The 15,409-nt window shown below is 46.5% G+C and overlaps 1 protein-coding gene across 5 annotated transcripts in view; it reads right to left on the reverse strand.

Moving 5' to 3' along the window:
• Pde10a (phosphodiesterase 10A) overlaps positions 1-15,409 on the reverse strand; it is a 419,189-nt gene that overhangs the window by 46,150 nt on the left and 357,630 nt on the right. For all 5 annotated transcript variants that reach the window (XM_055615961.1, XM_055615960.1, XM_055615964.1 and 2 more), the window contains 2 exons: positions 10,429-10,549; positions 9,123-9,172 (listed from right to left, as the gene is read on the reverse strand). In XM_055615961.1, coding sequence (XP_055471936.1) covers positions 9,123-9,172; positions 10,429-10,549 — 171 coding nt within the window. The remainder of the gene's footprint in view (positions 1-9,122; positions 9,173-10,428; positions 10,550-15,409) is intronic.

The raw sequence follows: 15,409 nt of genomic DNA on the forward strand, positions 1-15,409 counted from the left end.
TTGTCTGCCTCTTATGGACCTTTTAGTCCTGGTGGAAAACCAACAGTGGCAAACAGCGGTATCGTTTTGGGAGCTGAGAATTCACGGGGAGGTGACTCATGCCCTGTGGTGCTACTATGTTTAAACTTAGTACAATTCCACTATACATTTAAGACATGTGGCATTGAAGGAGGAAGGCTACCATCAGCTCTAGAAGTTATTGCTGTATCAGTTATCACACCCTCTTTAGATAGAAGAGTAGAGAATGATGGGAGACGGAGTAGAGAATGATGGGAGACGAGAAGGAAGAGATGGGTGCAAGAAAAAAACAAAGACCGCTGTGAATTTAGCAGGCAGGAAGGTAGAAGAGGCAGTGCCTTTTCACACTTTGGGGAAGTCAGCTGTGAGATGGGTTCTGGGCATTTGTCCTTTCCCCCATCACGGACAGAATAGCAGGGAAAGGAGTTGGGGTCAACAAAGTCATTAGATAAAGAATTTCTCGCTCACAATAACAGAGAACATGCTAGACCAGCGAGCTTCCAAGTGAAGCTTTGTATTTTCTACTTCGTTTTAGGTTGTAGCTGTTCACTCCAAAGAAATACAATGTACAGTTTTAGGGAGGCTTAGCAATGAACCACTTAACAACATACTTACTTCTGCCTTCAAGTTAAAGTCCTGAATCATAGACCCCACACATTCCCATGCTACCAGGCAGTAATCTGAAGAGGGTGTGTGCAGGGCCTGCAAGACTCGGGTACGCATTGCCCATGGAGAGCCATCCCATAGATGAGGCTTTCTGAGAAGAGAACGCTAAAGAATGCTTGCTGGAATTTGAAAAGTCCTTGGAAATAATCGTGAATGAGTAATTCTTCATGATGGGGATTATACTGAATTTACTGACAGGTTTGTGACTTCATATGCTCAGAGACAGAGTGTTCCCGATTTTTTTTTTTTACATTTATTTATTTATCACTGTTGAGCAATGTGCCGTGGTTGTATGTGGAGGTCACCAGACAACTCGTGGGAAAGAGTTCTCTCTTCCACCTTTATGTGGGTTTTGGACACTGAATTTAGGCCATCAGGCTTGGCAGCAGCAGTTCTTACCTGCTGAGCCACCTCGCTGGCTGCCCACCCTGTTTTAACTCAACACATGTCACCTGTTCCAAAGCACCTTGAGTTTCTGATTACGGGTTAATCATTGATGGAATGACCTGTACCTGTTTTGGGACAGTACAATCTTCATGACTTTTCTAAGTTGAATGAAAGTATAGGGGGCTGCTAAGGCAAACAGAAAGAAACAACAAAGAACTTCCATGGTCAGGGCTGAGACTTACGAGTGCCCAGAGTTGGGAAAGCTTCACTGAATTATAAACTCCGGAGAAGCAATCCAGGGGAAAGGCCTGTAAGTGTGCACTCAGTTTTGTGACATGGCAAAGTGACTCTTGCCTCAGTTCTTGGTATTTAAGAATAATAATTCCTTTTGTGAACTACACTGAGCATTTTTCTTGATGAAGCTGATCTACTGTATTAATAAATGGTTGGGGATAGCACTAAAAAAATTACCTAAGGCATTGAAAGTTTTATTTTTCAAGATCAATATAATTTTTGAGCTAAGGATGTGGCTGGGTTATTTGCACTATTAAGACAATGCTATCTTCATTTTTTTTCACAGATGTATACCACCAGACGATACTTCATGCATTATTAATACTCCTTACATATACTTATGTGTGATTTTCTATAACATCGAATGTAGAACTCTTTAAGATTAACCCCCATACTAATTTCACATAAATACAAACAACTTTTATGAGCACAAGAATGCTTCAGAGGTTAGAAATCTAAACACAAACACAAGGAGAGAGGCCCAGCACTCCAGACCTCAACTTCCTCTGTCCTGGGAGGAGCAGGAGTGAGAAAAATATCTAGTCTTTCAGTTAAAGCAACATCTGAAACCTGGAAACATTTGTGTCATGAAAGCAGATATAGATATATAGATAGAAATATAGATGGATAATTTAACCATAGATTGGTACCAATAAGCTGGGTTCAACGAAGGTATAAAAGCCTAAGATCACTTCATGCGTAGAATTTTATTTCACTGTTGATTTTGTTGTTGTTGTTGTTTTTGTTCTCAGTCATCTCAGTTTTAAAGACAATTTTTAACTAAGTGTGTATGGGAAGTTGGGGGATTTGGAAGTGGTGTGGAAACCCAGATGTGTTATTCTCCCTTTATGTCACTAGATGGCAGTGCTAGGAAGCAAATTCAGGTGGAGGGGGCAGGCCAGAAGCAAGGAGCCAAGTTCCTGGGAAATCCTTAACAAGAAAGGCAAAGACATCTTTAATACTGGTTAGAACGCATTCTACCAATGAATGAAGACCATCCCAACAATGGTAAACTGTCGGTGCCAAATATAAAGAAAGGCAACACTTTCAGCCTGCAGCTTTATGTACAAACACAAACACTGAGCTTCCCTGCTTTTCCATTTTCCCTTAATTTGTACTGAAGCATCAACTTCTTTTAAACCGTATGCTTCGTTGTTTTAAGAGTAAAATGTAATAATAATAATAATAAATCAAGTAACTCCAGGCAAAAATCTGTCTCCTTACCAGAGACCTGCCCTTGGGTCAGAGGGGCAGGGCTGTTCTTTCTCTAATAGGCCACAGCTTAGGAGGCAGAGCTGAAAGAACCAGGGCTTCTCAGTGTGTGTTTTCTGCAGAGAAGGACCTTCGAAGGTTCCACAACATGACTCAGTTCTCTGGTACTTAGCCAGTGCTGATGCACGATCTCACTTACTTCCTCAACTTGCTTCTGCTGCCAACAACTAAAAATGTTGCTGTCTTTCTGATGCAGGGACGAGGTCTGATGGGGGGACAGTCTGATGGCAGACTGCTCCGCTCACAAATTGTAACGCATAGAATATCGACTGGATAAACTTCACTACAGCTTCATCATCGCTCTAGACCTCTCCTTCCAAGTAAAGGTCTCTTTCATAGCAGGTCACTTCCTCCTGGAATGATGCTCTGTAGCTGAGCTGTGGCACCCGCTCTCTGTTGTATGCAGTCTTCTGCTGAGGTCCGTGCTCCATTTGAGGTTGAGTCTTGAGCAGGGTGAGAGATAAGGATGTTTTACTCCTCCATGTGCCACTGACACATCTGACCAGCACCACTTGCTCCAGGTGCTCTCTTTTCTCCTGTGTGTATAGTTTGTCTCTTTGACAAAGATCAGAGAGCTCTAGGAGTATATGGGTCCTGCACCTGGGTCCTCAATTCTACGCCATTAATCAATAACTGTTGTTTCCATTATTATGGGTCCGTAGTAAAACTTGAAGTCTGGCATGCCAATACGTCCAGCCGTTCTTATATTAGTCAGGATTGCTTTGGGTGTTTGTTCTTTTGTGTTTCCATTATGAATCTGAAAATTGTCCTTTCAAGTTCTGCGAAGAATTGTGGTAGAATTTTTGACGGGGATTGCACTGAATCTGTAGATTGTTTTTGGTAGGATGGCCATTTTCACTGTATTAATCTTACTGACCCATGAGCATGGGACATCTTTCCATCTTTTGATGTCTTCTTCAGTTTCTTTCTTCATTGTCTCAAAGTTATCGTACAAGTCTTTCATTTACTTGGTTAGAGTTGGCCCAAGATATTTTTTGAGGGTATTGTGAGAAGTGTTGTTACCTTGATTTCTTTCTCAGTCTATCACTTGTATTTAGAAAGGGCCACCAATAATTTCATATCCCGCTACTTTGCTTAGAGTATTACAAGATGTAGGGGTTTCCTGGTAAAGTCTTTAGTCTTTTATGTTTAGAATCACATCAACCATTTGTACCCGCTTCATCTCCTTCATCTGTCTTCCTGCTCTAGGTAACACTGCAGGTACTCCACTGGAAAGGAAAGGAGAGTGGACATCCTTTGCTCCTGAGTTAGGTGGGAGTGCTCTCAGCTTCTCTTCATTCAGCATGATTATGGCTGTGGGCTTGTTCTATTCTGCCTTTATCGGGTTGAAATATGTCCCTCGTAGCCCTAGTCTCTCCAAGACTTTTATGATGAAGAGATGTTGGGTTTTGTCAAAGGCCTTTCTTATATCTAATGAGAGGATTATGTGGTTTCTTCCCTTGAGCCTGTTTATGTGGAAGGTTACATATATATACATATATATATATATGTATATATATTCATATGTATTCATATATATACACACACACACACACATATATATATATATATTCAAATAAAAGTCTCAGCACTAGAAATGGGTTAGCTCTTTTGGAATTGTTGGCCAGTGACATCCTGGACCCTCAAACATTACAGGCTATTGCCACTGCTCTGGCCATCCTCCAGAATTTGACTGTAAGACCCCAGTGCTGAAAACACCATATGCTTGAGTCACAGGTACATGGAGAAATCATGGTGGTATTTATCTAGAAGCCTCATCCCTACTGGCTAGCTTTCATCGTGCTGGAAGATGCCAGGAGAGAACAATCACCAGTCTTATCTAAGTGTAACCCTTAGGAGCTACACTAACAATAGCCCTGGCAATATCTGCTCACTGCTGCAATAGTGGCACAAGTGGGAATTAACCAGCCACTTCCTGATTGGATTTAACATACATTCCACAAGAAGAACTCACACCTGGAATTACTACTTGGTCAAAAACCTAAGACTGGCCAGGTCGTAGGCCCTAGGGGAAACCTAATGCTACTGACCTGCTAAATGGACACAGCAATATACTCTCTTCCCATAGTGCTTGTCTTTAAACCTCAAGATCAGTACATCTATCACCCCGCATCAACTAAGTCTCTTTCTTTATAGTAGAAAACGATTGAAACAGAGGCCTACAACTTGTCAATATGGCAAGAATAAGAGATTGTGGAACTCAAGGCTTTAAAAGAAACATCCATATCGGATATCCTACCCCCAAGCATTAGGGGTCACTGTGGATGTGGGGGCTGGGGAAGGTTGATGGGGAAGTAGAAAGATGCCTAGACACCTAGACAATGTCTGCTGGCCATGACAGTGCCTTGCACACACAGACTCACAGTAACTGTGACCGTGAGCACAAGATCTGCATGAGATCAACTCAGCCAAAATCCGGGTGTGCATTGGGTGGCGAGGGCTCACGAAATCCCATCCACCTGCTGAGGGTCCACTGGCAGCTGACGGCTTTTGGTGGACAGCTCCAGCAGACAGTCACATGTCCACACTGAGCAGACCCAGCAAAGAGCACACAAAGCTGGGAAGGAATGGTGCAGAGAAAGGCAGAGGGTAACCTGGAGGGGGGAGGAGGAGGGAGTGGATTCAGTCAAATTACCTTATGTGCACGTGTGACATTCTTAAACAAAAACATGATTTTTAAAATAATTAAAAAAAAAAGGACAACAAAACACCATCCTCTTGTCAACAAAAAGGATGCGTGAACACAGGCGGCAGCAACAGCCTCGCTTCCCCACGGAAGGCGAGCTCAGCTGCAAAGGGGTCCACCGCCTTTTAGAGACAGCAGCCTCTGTTCTAAGTGGGAGACCTCCACTCTTCAGAAAGTTTTACTCATTTGTAGACACTAGAAAAATGTGCTGTATATGTTAGTGCTTTTTTCACTTGTGTCTATGTGTGTCTACATGAATGTGTGTGTGCACACGCATGGACATGTGTACATGCCTCTGCCAGGAAGGCATAAGATTTCCTGGAGCTGGAGTTACAGGCGATTACCTCCCCATGTGGGTGCTGGGAGTTGAACCCAAGTCTTCTAGAAGAATAGGAATGGTTCTTAGCCAAGGAAGACATCTCCCCAGCCCAATACACACACATACACACATATATACATACATATATATCTATATCTATATATCTATATATATTTATATAAACAAAAATTTGTGATGTATCACTGGGTTGAGACTAATGTAAAAAGTCCCACCAGAAACCTAAAATGACTTGAATAAGGGATTCTGGGAGGTTAAGAAAATCTCACAGCTGTCTTTTTTTCCCTTGGGTACCAGCTAAAGACTAGCTGTGTGAGGTTCCCTAGAGAACTGTAAGTAAATCAGCTCTCCTGGGTTGATTCGGGGCACCCACATCCTCCCAAACATACAAGGATGGGCCACAACTCCGTCACCACAGGCCAATGGGAATGAGCGGGGGGGGGGGGGGGGGCCCCCCCGAAAAAAAAAAAAGAGGCGGGGAGAGGGGGGGGGGGCGGCCGCCCCCCGGGCCGGGGGGGGGGGGGGGGGGGGGGGGGGGGGGGGGGGGTCTCCTCTGAAAGATTACAGAGATGCAGCAGGAAGCGAGAGGCCCTGTCCACCTCCCTGTGTTGAGGATCTCACCAGGCAGTACAGTTAAGAGGCCCAGCAGAAACAGTTCCCAGCTCTCACTGCAGAGGACAGGAAAGGCGCTTCAACACCGGGCAAAAACGGTAAAAAACAAAAACAGCAACAAAAAAACCTAATACTATATACAAAAGAAGCTGTGGGGGTGGGGCACAGGAAACGTGAGCAAGTTGACACTGGAGAGGGGCCTTGAAGAAGGGAACAAGAAGCAAATCAGAATCAGAAGGAAGACGGAAGCTCATAAGCATTCGTAGAGCGAACCTGGAAGAAGCAGAAGGTGAACTTAACTCCATCTAGGGATAAAAACCATCGTAGAAGGATGAGGGAGGGAGTGGAAGGACAGGATAGCAAAAGGCCTCAGCTGACTTTAAAAGTCAGAAGTTCGTCAGCCTGTAGAAGAAATGTATCACCCAAGAAAGTGGGTACATGAGGAACATCCAGACCAACCCAGCCTGGAGTTCCTACCAGTCACCTCTCCCTGAGGGAAGCTACAGGAAAAAAAACCTCCCTCGGCGGAAGACGAGGACTCCAAGGAAAAGCAGGGTCAAGGAGTGATGGCAAGGAAGACCGAGCAAGGTCATTTTCTGGTGATAGGAGCCCCTAAGCGAAAAAGACAATCTCCCTACCTGGAAGGCACAGGGGAATCATGGAGCAAAACTGTTCTCATACTGCTGAGTTTTCCGGCCAGGCAGATAAAGGTTCTCTTAGAATCTTTTAGTCCAGGAAAACTGATTTTTGGGCAAACAAATAATCACAAAAAAAAATAAAAAATAAAAAAAAAATTACAGACTCCACGATGGGGTTAAAAAAAAATACAAGATTCAAAATTAAAGCAAGACCCGGTGAAATGTGAGTTTCAGAGGAGATAAAGCTACATTCTGACTGCAAGTCCTGATGCCCGAGGAGATGTTAAGCCACGCCTAACACAAGTCACTTGTGATGCTGAAAGGGGAAGAGTGTGAAAAGTCTGCCCAGGAGGATCCTGCTCATGAACCCACCCAACCGGAGGCTGATGTCTGAAGCCAGCCTTTAGTAAGGTGAGGGAGACCAAGGGCAGAGTAGCACACGCAGGAAGGCTTTTCCAAGTCACCTCTGATGAGGCTAATCGTAGGCTCAGCCACGTGAGTGAGCAGAAGAGTTTGGGAATCTAACTCCAGTTAAGCCAGTTTCCCTGGGACTCGTATGTCGGCCACACGGAGCCTCCAGGGTCCCTTTGGCTCCTGTCCTCCATCCACAGTTGCTGCTCAAAGTCCATGCCCATCACATTTGTTCCGGTGAAAAGCTGGCAATATGTCCAGGATCCAAGTTTTAGCAGAGAGGAGACCCGCCGGGTCCCTGCTTGGGCCACCTGTGCACCTGATCTCAGCAGCCGTCATTCTAGAGAGGCACTACACAGCCTTCGCACAGGCAACCTGGCGATGTAGGTTACAGGCAGCTGGGGGAGTGAGTGGGGAGGGGAGCTGGTCAGCTCAGTGGGTACCAGGTAAGAGAACATAAGAGCAAGAGTGGCGTGCTGTGGCTACAGAGAGGGAAATGTTTCCAGGGGTAGACACAGCTAGCCGACTCAGGTTCACGTGGCATGTCTCACTGACATGCTCATCTGTCTGTGTGTCCATTAAAATAAATCTTAAATCTCAAATTAAAGACTATCCCCACAACATTTAGAAACAATTTTGAATGAGCAGGAAAAAAAAAAAACAAAAACCGCAGCCTTCTGTTTTCATAGGTTAGCCGTCTTAAGCGCTGCCGTCTGTGGTACGGTTCCAAGCATTTGAAGAGGTCTGCAGGATGCACTTCAGTGGACATTCTTGTCTGGCTGCTCTTTGCCAGGCACCAAGGGAGGTGCTGGGGTAAGCAAGGGTCCTTTCCGCACATGAGCTTTGATGTCAGGAAGACAGATGTTAGCAGGCTGTTGCATCACACTAGCAAACAATGGCTGAGGAGAGAGAGGACTGTGGGGCGGGTCAACCAACCGAGGTCTGTGTGCAGCTCCATTTCTTTGCATTGGTGGGCCAGTCAGGAATCGTAGCTTTAGGATCTCAGAGCCCTTCTTCAATCTCTCTGCCAGCAGGCTCTGTAACCTCGATGCTCCATGCCTGGTTACTCAAGAGCATAGGAATCATATGGCAGTTCCACGCCACAGATAGAAATGGTATTGCCTAACTCAGAAGCCGCACATTTAACCACATAAGCGTGTGAACGAACTCTGTGATAATAAAAGTGTTAAGATCGTTGTGATAGCATAACAAATCAGACACCAGTGCTGAAGGTGCTGAAATGCATCTGCCTCTGTGTGTGTGTGTGTGTGTGTGTGTGTGTGTGTGTGTGTGTGTGCTGAGAGCGACCGTGGGCTGTGTCACATGTACACGTTCATAAATCCAGGAACAGCCACAGGGCTACCCACCCCAGGGCTTTTAACAGACTCACCTTTCAGACCCTTAGCAAATCACAAATGCCAAGCTTTTGTTCCTATTGACTCTGAGGAAGATGAAGTGCAGGGAGGACGAAGGTTTTCCTCTATGGCATCACAGCCCACGGGGCTGAAGCAGCTTTTATAGGAAACACACATTCTAGAAACACCACACGTGGTACAACACACGATAAACCAAAGCAAAAGGACACAATCAATTGCATGTTAGGCCCTCGTGCTGCTGGGCCGTTCCTGGCAGGCAGGGTCGGTCCGTGTGTACAGGCCAAGTACAAACGGGCCTTACGGTACTTGTTATGACACGCCCACTGTTTGCAATCCAGTGGATTCTTAGAGCACTTGTGAGACGTTCTTATCTAGGGCACTGAAATCTAAATATAGATACTTACATTATTGCACTCTCCAAGGAAGTACAGTGCAAATCCGTCGGCTTTTGTGGCTGCCAAAGCAATAAAAAGAAGGAAGAAACTAATCTCAATGGAGGAACATAACAGCATGGCTTCTACAGTGAGACTCAGGTACCAGCCTTTGAATGGATTGCTTGATATAACTGATGCCCATAAACAGAACAGTGCAATGTGTGGCTTTGCCCAACAGCATAGTCAAAAGGTTCCCAGTTACCACTAACTGCAAATACTTTCATGACATCCTCCAACGCACACGGCAGGCTGCACCGCTCATGTAGATGCAGAGGCAGGGCCTTCAATGTGAGGACATTGACAGAAGGGCACGGAATTTAATTTTTGGGTATAGAAAATACCCCACAAAAACATTGAGTAATTAAGTAAGTACCCACCAAAAGCGTTGTGTAAATGAATACATGGCACTGAAGTGAACAGATACTTAACTTACGTGTTCCTTCAGGAATATACAAAGGCAATTATTGTGATAAACACTATAAACTCCCTGTAATTCACTGGGGTCTAGGCAGGTTGCCTGGGTGAGTATAAGCCAAAGCCTCTTTATCAATACAACAATGAGGTGGCAAGTTCACTGTAACGATGGCAAAGGAGCCAGTCATCACCTGTGATAGCCTGCATCGTGCCTGGCACACTGTGAGGTCCTAGCCAATACTGATGTCCAGGTGCCAGGGGTGTTTTTATTCTTAGATTAAAAACTCGAAAGACTCAGTATCCTAATGGACAATTGAAAGTGTCATGTCTGAAGGATGTCTCAACCCCCCACCCCATCCTGTCTACAGTACAAGCTATCTCTAGAAAAACACGTAAAAATGCTGCCCACCCAAATAGGTCCAGAGAATGTCTGACTCCTTTAAAAACGAAGTTTCTTTTAGGAGACAGAACATTTAGCTGGGTGGCAGTTGCTGGAAGGGGTTGGGAGAGGGCGAGAAACAAGTTCAAAACATACTGCGTAAAATTCTCGAAGAATAAATGAAAGCGCTATTGCAAAAACCTAGCATCTTCCTTTTTGAAGATGCTATTTAATTATAAATAAAGAAAAGCGGGTGCCATCCCGGATGGGAGCCCCACTCACGGCCGGTGGGCACTTATTTGATCTCAGGTAATCCAGGAATGTGTGGGTCCATTCATGCCAGGACTTTTCTACCCAAAATATTTCCACTTCAGGCTGAGCCCAGCAAGAGAAGGCAGCAAAGAGCCCTGTCCCCCAGGGTGACAGAGGCCTCCCTTCTCCAAAGCGGAGTGACCTGAGCATGCGCGCGCGCGTGCGCCTTACCTATTCTGATGATGCTGCTCAGCTCGTACAGGAGCAGGTGGTTGTCCCCGCCTGTGTCCAGGCGCTGCTCTATGTAGCTGTTCAGCTCGTACACGACTCCCTGCATGTTCGTGTCCTGGTACTTTAACACAAAGACAACGGAAGTGAGGCACAGCGGAAGGGCAGTTTGAGCCCCTTGGTCTGTAAAGCATGCTGCTGCTACAACTTCAGGCTCTGGTGGCGGACTGCGGACTGAGCGTGGCTGAGAACGATGGCCGAGATGTGAGGCAGGTAGAGCGAGAAGCAGAACCTGCCCTGACCCCTCGCCCAGGACTCTCTTGAGACTGCATCTGTGCCAACTTATTTCTATAGAAATATCAAATCTCGCAAATTACAGCTTTTTATACATAATGGCAGATTTCCTGGTGAGAAAGAGTTCAAAGGCCTCCTGCCAGGGAGAATGCTAGGAAAACCCTCGGAGACACCACTGGGTGAAATATGGCTACTTGAGCTCATCTCTGCAGAGCTGGGGACGAGCAGGGTGACCTGAAGAGGCAGTCACCACAAGGACACCCTGGAGGCCCTTGTCAGGCTGGTGAGAAGGGTGCATGGGGAGCTAGTCTGACCCTGCCCGAACAGATGTCAAAGCCTCTTGCTGATCGCCCATGCTTGCCTTACAAGCCCTATCTTCCAAGTAGCAAACATGGTAAACTAAAATTCAAACAAGATGCCCTTGCTCCTCAGCTGAAAACCTCCCCAGGCTTCCCACTGCACTTGGAAAACAGACCAGCACCTCCAGCCAAGGCTGCCTCCACCTGCCAGCCAGGGATGCCCTCTCTTCAGGATTTCACTTTGATACCTTTCTGCTTCTGGCCACTCAGACGGGCTTTCATTCTAAAGATCTGCTACTTGTGGCACAACGGTCATGTGCAACACCTGTCTGTGGGGTGAAGCTGTGTGGGGACTCCATAGGCTGGTCACCCCACAGTTCCCGGAACACCCATGGACCGGCCCCGCTGCTGTGCACACTCTTAGCCGAGAGGTGTCAGTGGGGGGGGCAAGTCCTGTACATTCCAAGTGCAGGGCAGAGAGGACCCAACAAGCCCCTGAATGGACCACTTGGGACACAGGGTCCTTAGTGAACAGTGGCACTTCCCTTCCAGTCGGAGACAGCAAGACTGGAGAGCCATGAGGAGTGACTGTGAGGGATCCTCCAAGTCATGGCTTACAGCCGTCACTAAGGCAATGATATATACAGAGCCTGTGCTTAGAGTGAGCCCAGAACAAGCATGAAGACTGTTGTTATCTGACTCCGTCCCTGATGTCACTACTCACAAACTCAGAATGGACAAAGTCAAAGGAGCAGAGGGAATGGTCTGATCTGTGGAGCACTGGAGTCCTGGCCAAATGATAGGTGTCCTGCAATCACAGGGCAGCCCTCTAATGTGTTCCCATGTCTAACCATAAAGTTCTGAGTGAGCGGGAGAGACCCAGCCTGATCACCACAGCAGACTTGTCAATGAATACTTGGGGGAAAATCAGCTTACAGGCTTGAGTCCTTAAAGCAAGAATGGGAGGCCAGGCCCAGGGAAGCAACAACCTTGATGTACAACCAGCAATGTATAAAGCAGACTTTCTCCCTCCTTACCCACAGGCCTGCAGCTTCCTACTTCAGTAACTGTGCATGAGGAAGTCGGCAGAGCTGAAGGACCCCTGGACATCACCTCCACCCTGACCACTGGCCACCAGACCTTGTCTGTGGAGATTCACTGCTGCAGTCTGTCTCAGGAACAGATCGCTATTACTCACAGCTATTTTCTAGCTTGAGACTCTTCCAGACTCCCATTCCACAAAGGCACCGGTACAATGACGGAAGAGAGTCACAAGCAATTCAAATCCCGAGGCCCCCAGAACAGCACTGCGCAGGTTGCAGCCTGCAAAGGGTGGTCCTGTATGGATCATTCTGAAGAACTCCCTATAATATTCCACCATCACAACTTGCCTTTCCCCACTGCCAAGCAGAATGCTGACCCTGAGGTGTCCCCCGGTCCTGGGGAGCATGCTTATTTGCGACTCACGCCAACTAGGGGGAAAGCTGAGCAGAGGCAGTGACCGTGTCAAAAGCCTCACTAGACATCAGGAGTTTGTTTTGTTTGCCAGACAAGCGCTCTAGCACTGAGCTGAGTACATGGCCCTTGAATGTTTCTCCTTTGCGAACACACACACTTCTGTTTTTCTCTCAGGTAGGGGGAGGTGCAAGAAGTGGACAAACAAGCAGCTGAGCCCTGGTGCAAATGGCTTCCCAGCAAGTCCTTTCTCACAGTCTGGCAATAACCCTTTAATAACAGTCTGTGCTCACTGAGGTCACTACCCAGCAGCTTCACACTCACGCACACACATTTACAAACACATACACACAAATACATACACATTCACACATACTCTCAAACACACTTTCACATGCATACACACTCACGCAGAAACACACATTCACACAATACACTCACACACACTCGCAAAGTTCTGGAACATGGATGGACTCCTTATGATGGGATGTTATCTCAGGTCTCTGAGCTCCTCATCTGTGAGACAGGGGGTGGACTGTGACCACCTTTGAAACTTTCAACCCTTCATAAAGTTCAGCTTGAGTGTCACTTGTCAACTGTCTTTTAGGATGAAGCTTGTGATCCAGAGCAGAGGAGGTGAGGTACTGCACGAACTTCCCAGACCGGGGGGTGGGGTGGGGATGGAGGGAGGTGAGCATGGACACCCCCCATACCCCCGCTGCCTTCAGTTTCTATCCAACTGCTCTCTTGTGGAGCGATCTTTATCGAGTCCAGCCACCGAATACAGCATTTTGCAAACAAGTACAATGCCAGAAAGCAGAAACCAGTGTAGGTCGAGACCATCCGGCAGACATCATGGGAGCACGTAGGAGTCTTCCGGCATCCTCAGCTGGTACTGGGTTCACTGTGGTGCCCAGGGCACCTGGTGCTTGTCCACAGTGCAATGCTGGAGAATGCACTCACACCCTTCCAGCCCGCCCAGTAAGCACTTTGCAGGCTGAGCTGTCTCCCAGCTCAGTTTAGGCATCTTCAAGTAAGCAGCGCTATAAATAAAGAGGGTTGTTTTTTTTCCTTTTTTTTGGTCACACAGACTCCGTAAGCTGGAGAATCCTAACGACTCTACAACCGAGCACTGGCAGAGAACGACCGGTGAAGCTCGCAAGCCTCAGAGGAGGCAGAGGCACGCTGAGAGCGTGGAGTGACGGGCTGGCTTCCAGCAACCATTTATTTTAAACTCTCGGTGGCAGACTGGGAACGGATGACAGCTCAGTGGTTGAGTACTCGCCTGACACGTGCAGGACCCAGGAATCCACCTTCAACAACACCTCAGGAAATGAGTAAGAATAGTAACTGACAGTCACAGGAGAAGGGAAAAGGCAGCTGCCCTGCCAGTCCTGGACAGTGACTCAGAGGAATGCTGCAAGCCCTCTGTGAAGGGGGCGAGGCGTGCCCGGGAGCACGGTCAGGGATTCGGAGAAAGCTAGAAGAGGTGCAAGGCAGAGTGCAGGGAGCACAGTGCAGGGAGCACAGTGCAGGACACCAGCTCAGGTGTGAGCACAGCATCCTCTCAGGACCGCCCAAAGGATTCACACTGAGCTGGGCAATCACGCGGGATTCTCTAAGCAAGTTGGGTGTGCTTCTGAAAAAAACGTGCCATCGTCTGGATGCAAGCAAATGGACACAATAAGGCCTCACACTAATGAAGAATACTGAACCCAGGAGTTTTCTAAATAATATGAACTCATTTAACTTGGGACAAAATGATCAGCAGGATGCAAAGGGCTATCCAAATAGTAACTTAGGAAAAGGAAAAGGATTCAATAGTTAGGCATCATTGACTACAACAGCAAACAATTCTTATGCTTGTGTCACTGCTAGAAAATGGCCATGGTGGTGGTGGTAGTGCTGGGGTATTGAGAACTTGAGGTTCTTGAGGAAGCGCTATTCCTAATTGTCAGAGAAATTGCCAGATTGATTTCCAGAGTGGTTGTACAAGTTTACATTCCCACCAGCAGGGGAGGAGGGTTCCCCTTTCTCCACATCCTCCCCAGCATGTGTTGTCACTTGAGTTTTTGATCTTAGCCATTCTGATGGGTGTAAGGTGAAATCTCAGGGTCATTTTGATTTGCATTTTCCTGATGACTAAGGACATTGAGCATTTCTTGAAGTGTTTCTCTGCCATTCGATATTCCTGTATTGAGAATTCTCTGTTTAGCTCTGTTCCCCTTTTTAATTGAGTTATTTGATTTTTTGCTGTTTAATTTCCTGAGTTCTTTTTATATGCTGGATATTAGCCCTCTGTCAGATAGAGGGTTGGTGAAGATTCTTTCCCAATCTGTAGGTGGCCGTTTTGTTCTGATGACAGTGTCCTTTGCTTTACAGAAGCTTTTCAGTTTCATGAGGTCCCATTTATTGATTGTTGATCTTGAAGCCTGTGCTATTGGTGTTCTGTTCAGGAAGTTGTCGCCTGTGCTAATGAGTTCTAGGCTCTTCCCCACTTTTTCTCCTAAGAGGTTTAGTGTGTCTGGTCAGCAAATATAGTGGAAATGCTACACCCAGCATATGGACTTGAGGGTGTCAGTCAGTCCCTGGTGATTAAAGGTTTTTAGCAGTGTGCAAGGACCCAGCATCTGAGGTTCTCACTCTCAGGGAGTTCAAGCTTTTGTTGGGGGAAATAAATAAGAAAACATGAACAGGCAGTCCCTACCTTTGACAAGAAAAAAAAAAAATCAATCATCTTAATGCGAATCAGCAATGGGATAGCAACCAGATTCATCAAGGTACATCATTTGCAGGTATTTTCTGTATTTCTTTCTTCACAGTAAAGATGTGTATTGAATAGCGATGTCCACAGCACCGGAGGTTTCCGTGGACAGGAGCAGCTGTAGATCTGGGCTTCAAACAATTCTTCTGTTGTAATATCTTTAAATACCTAT

Source organism: Psammomys obesus, unplaced genomic scaffold (assembly GCF_907164565.1).
Source record: "Psammomys obesus unplaced genomic scaffold, mPsaObe1.curated_primary_1811, whole genome shotgun sequence".
Lineage (NCBI taxonomy): Eukaryota > Metazoa > Chordata > Mammalia > Rodentia > Muridae > Psammomys > Psammomys obesus.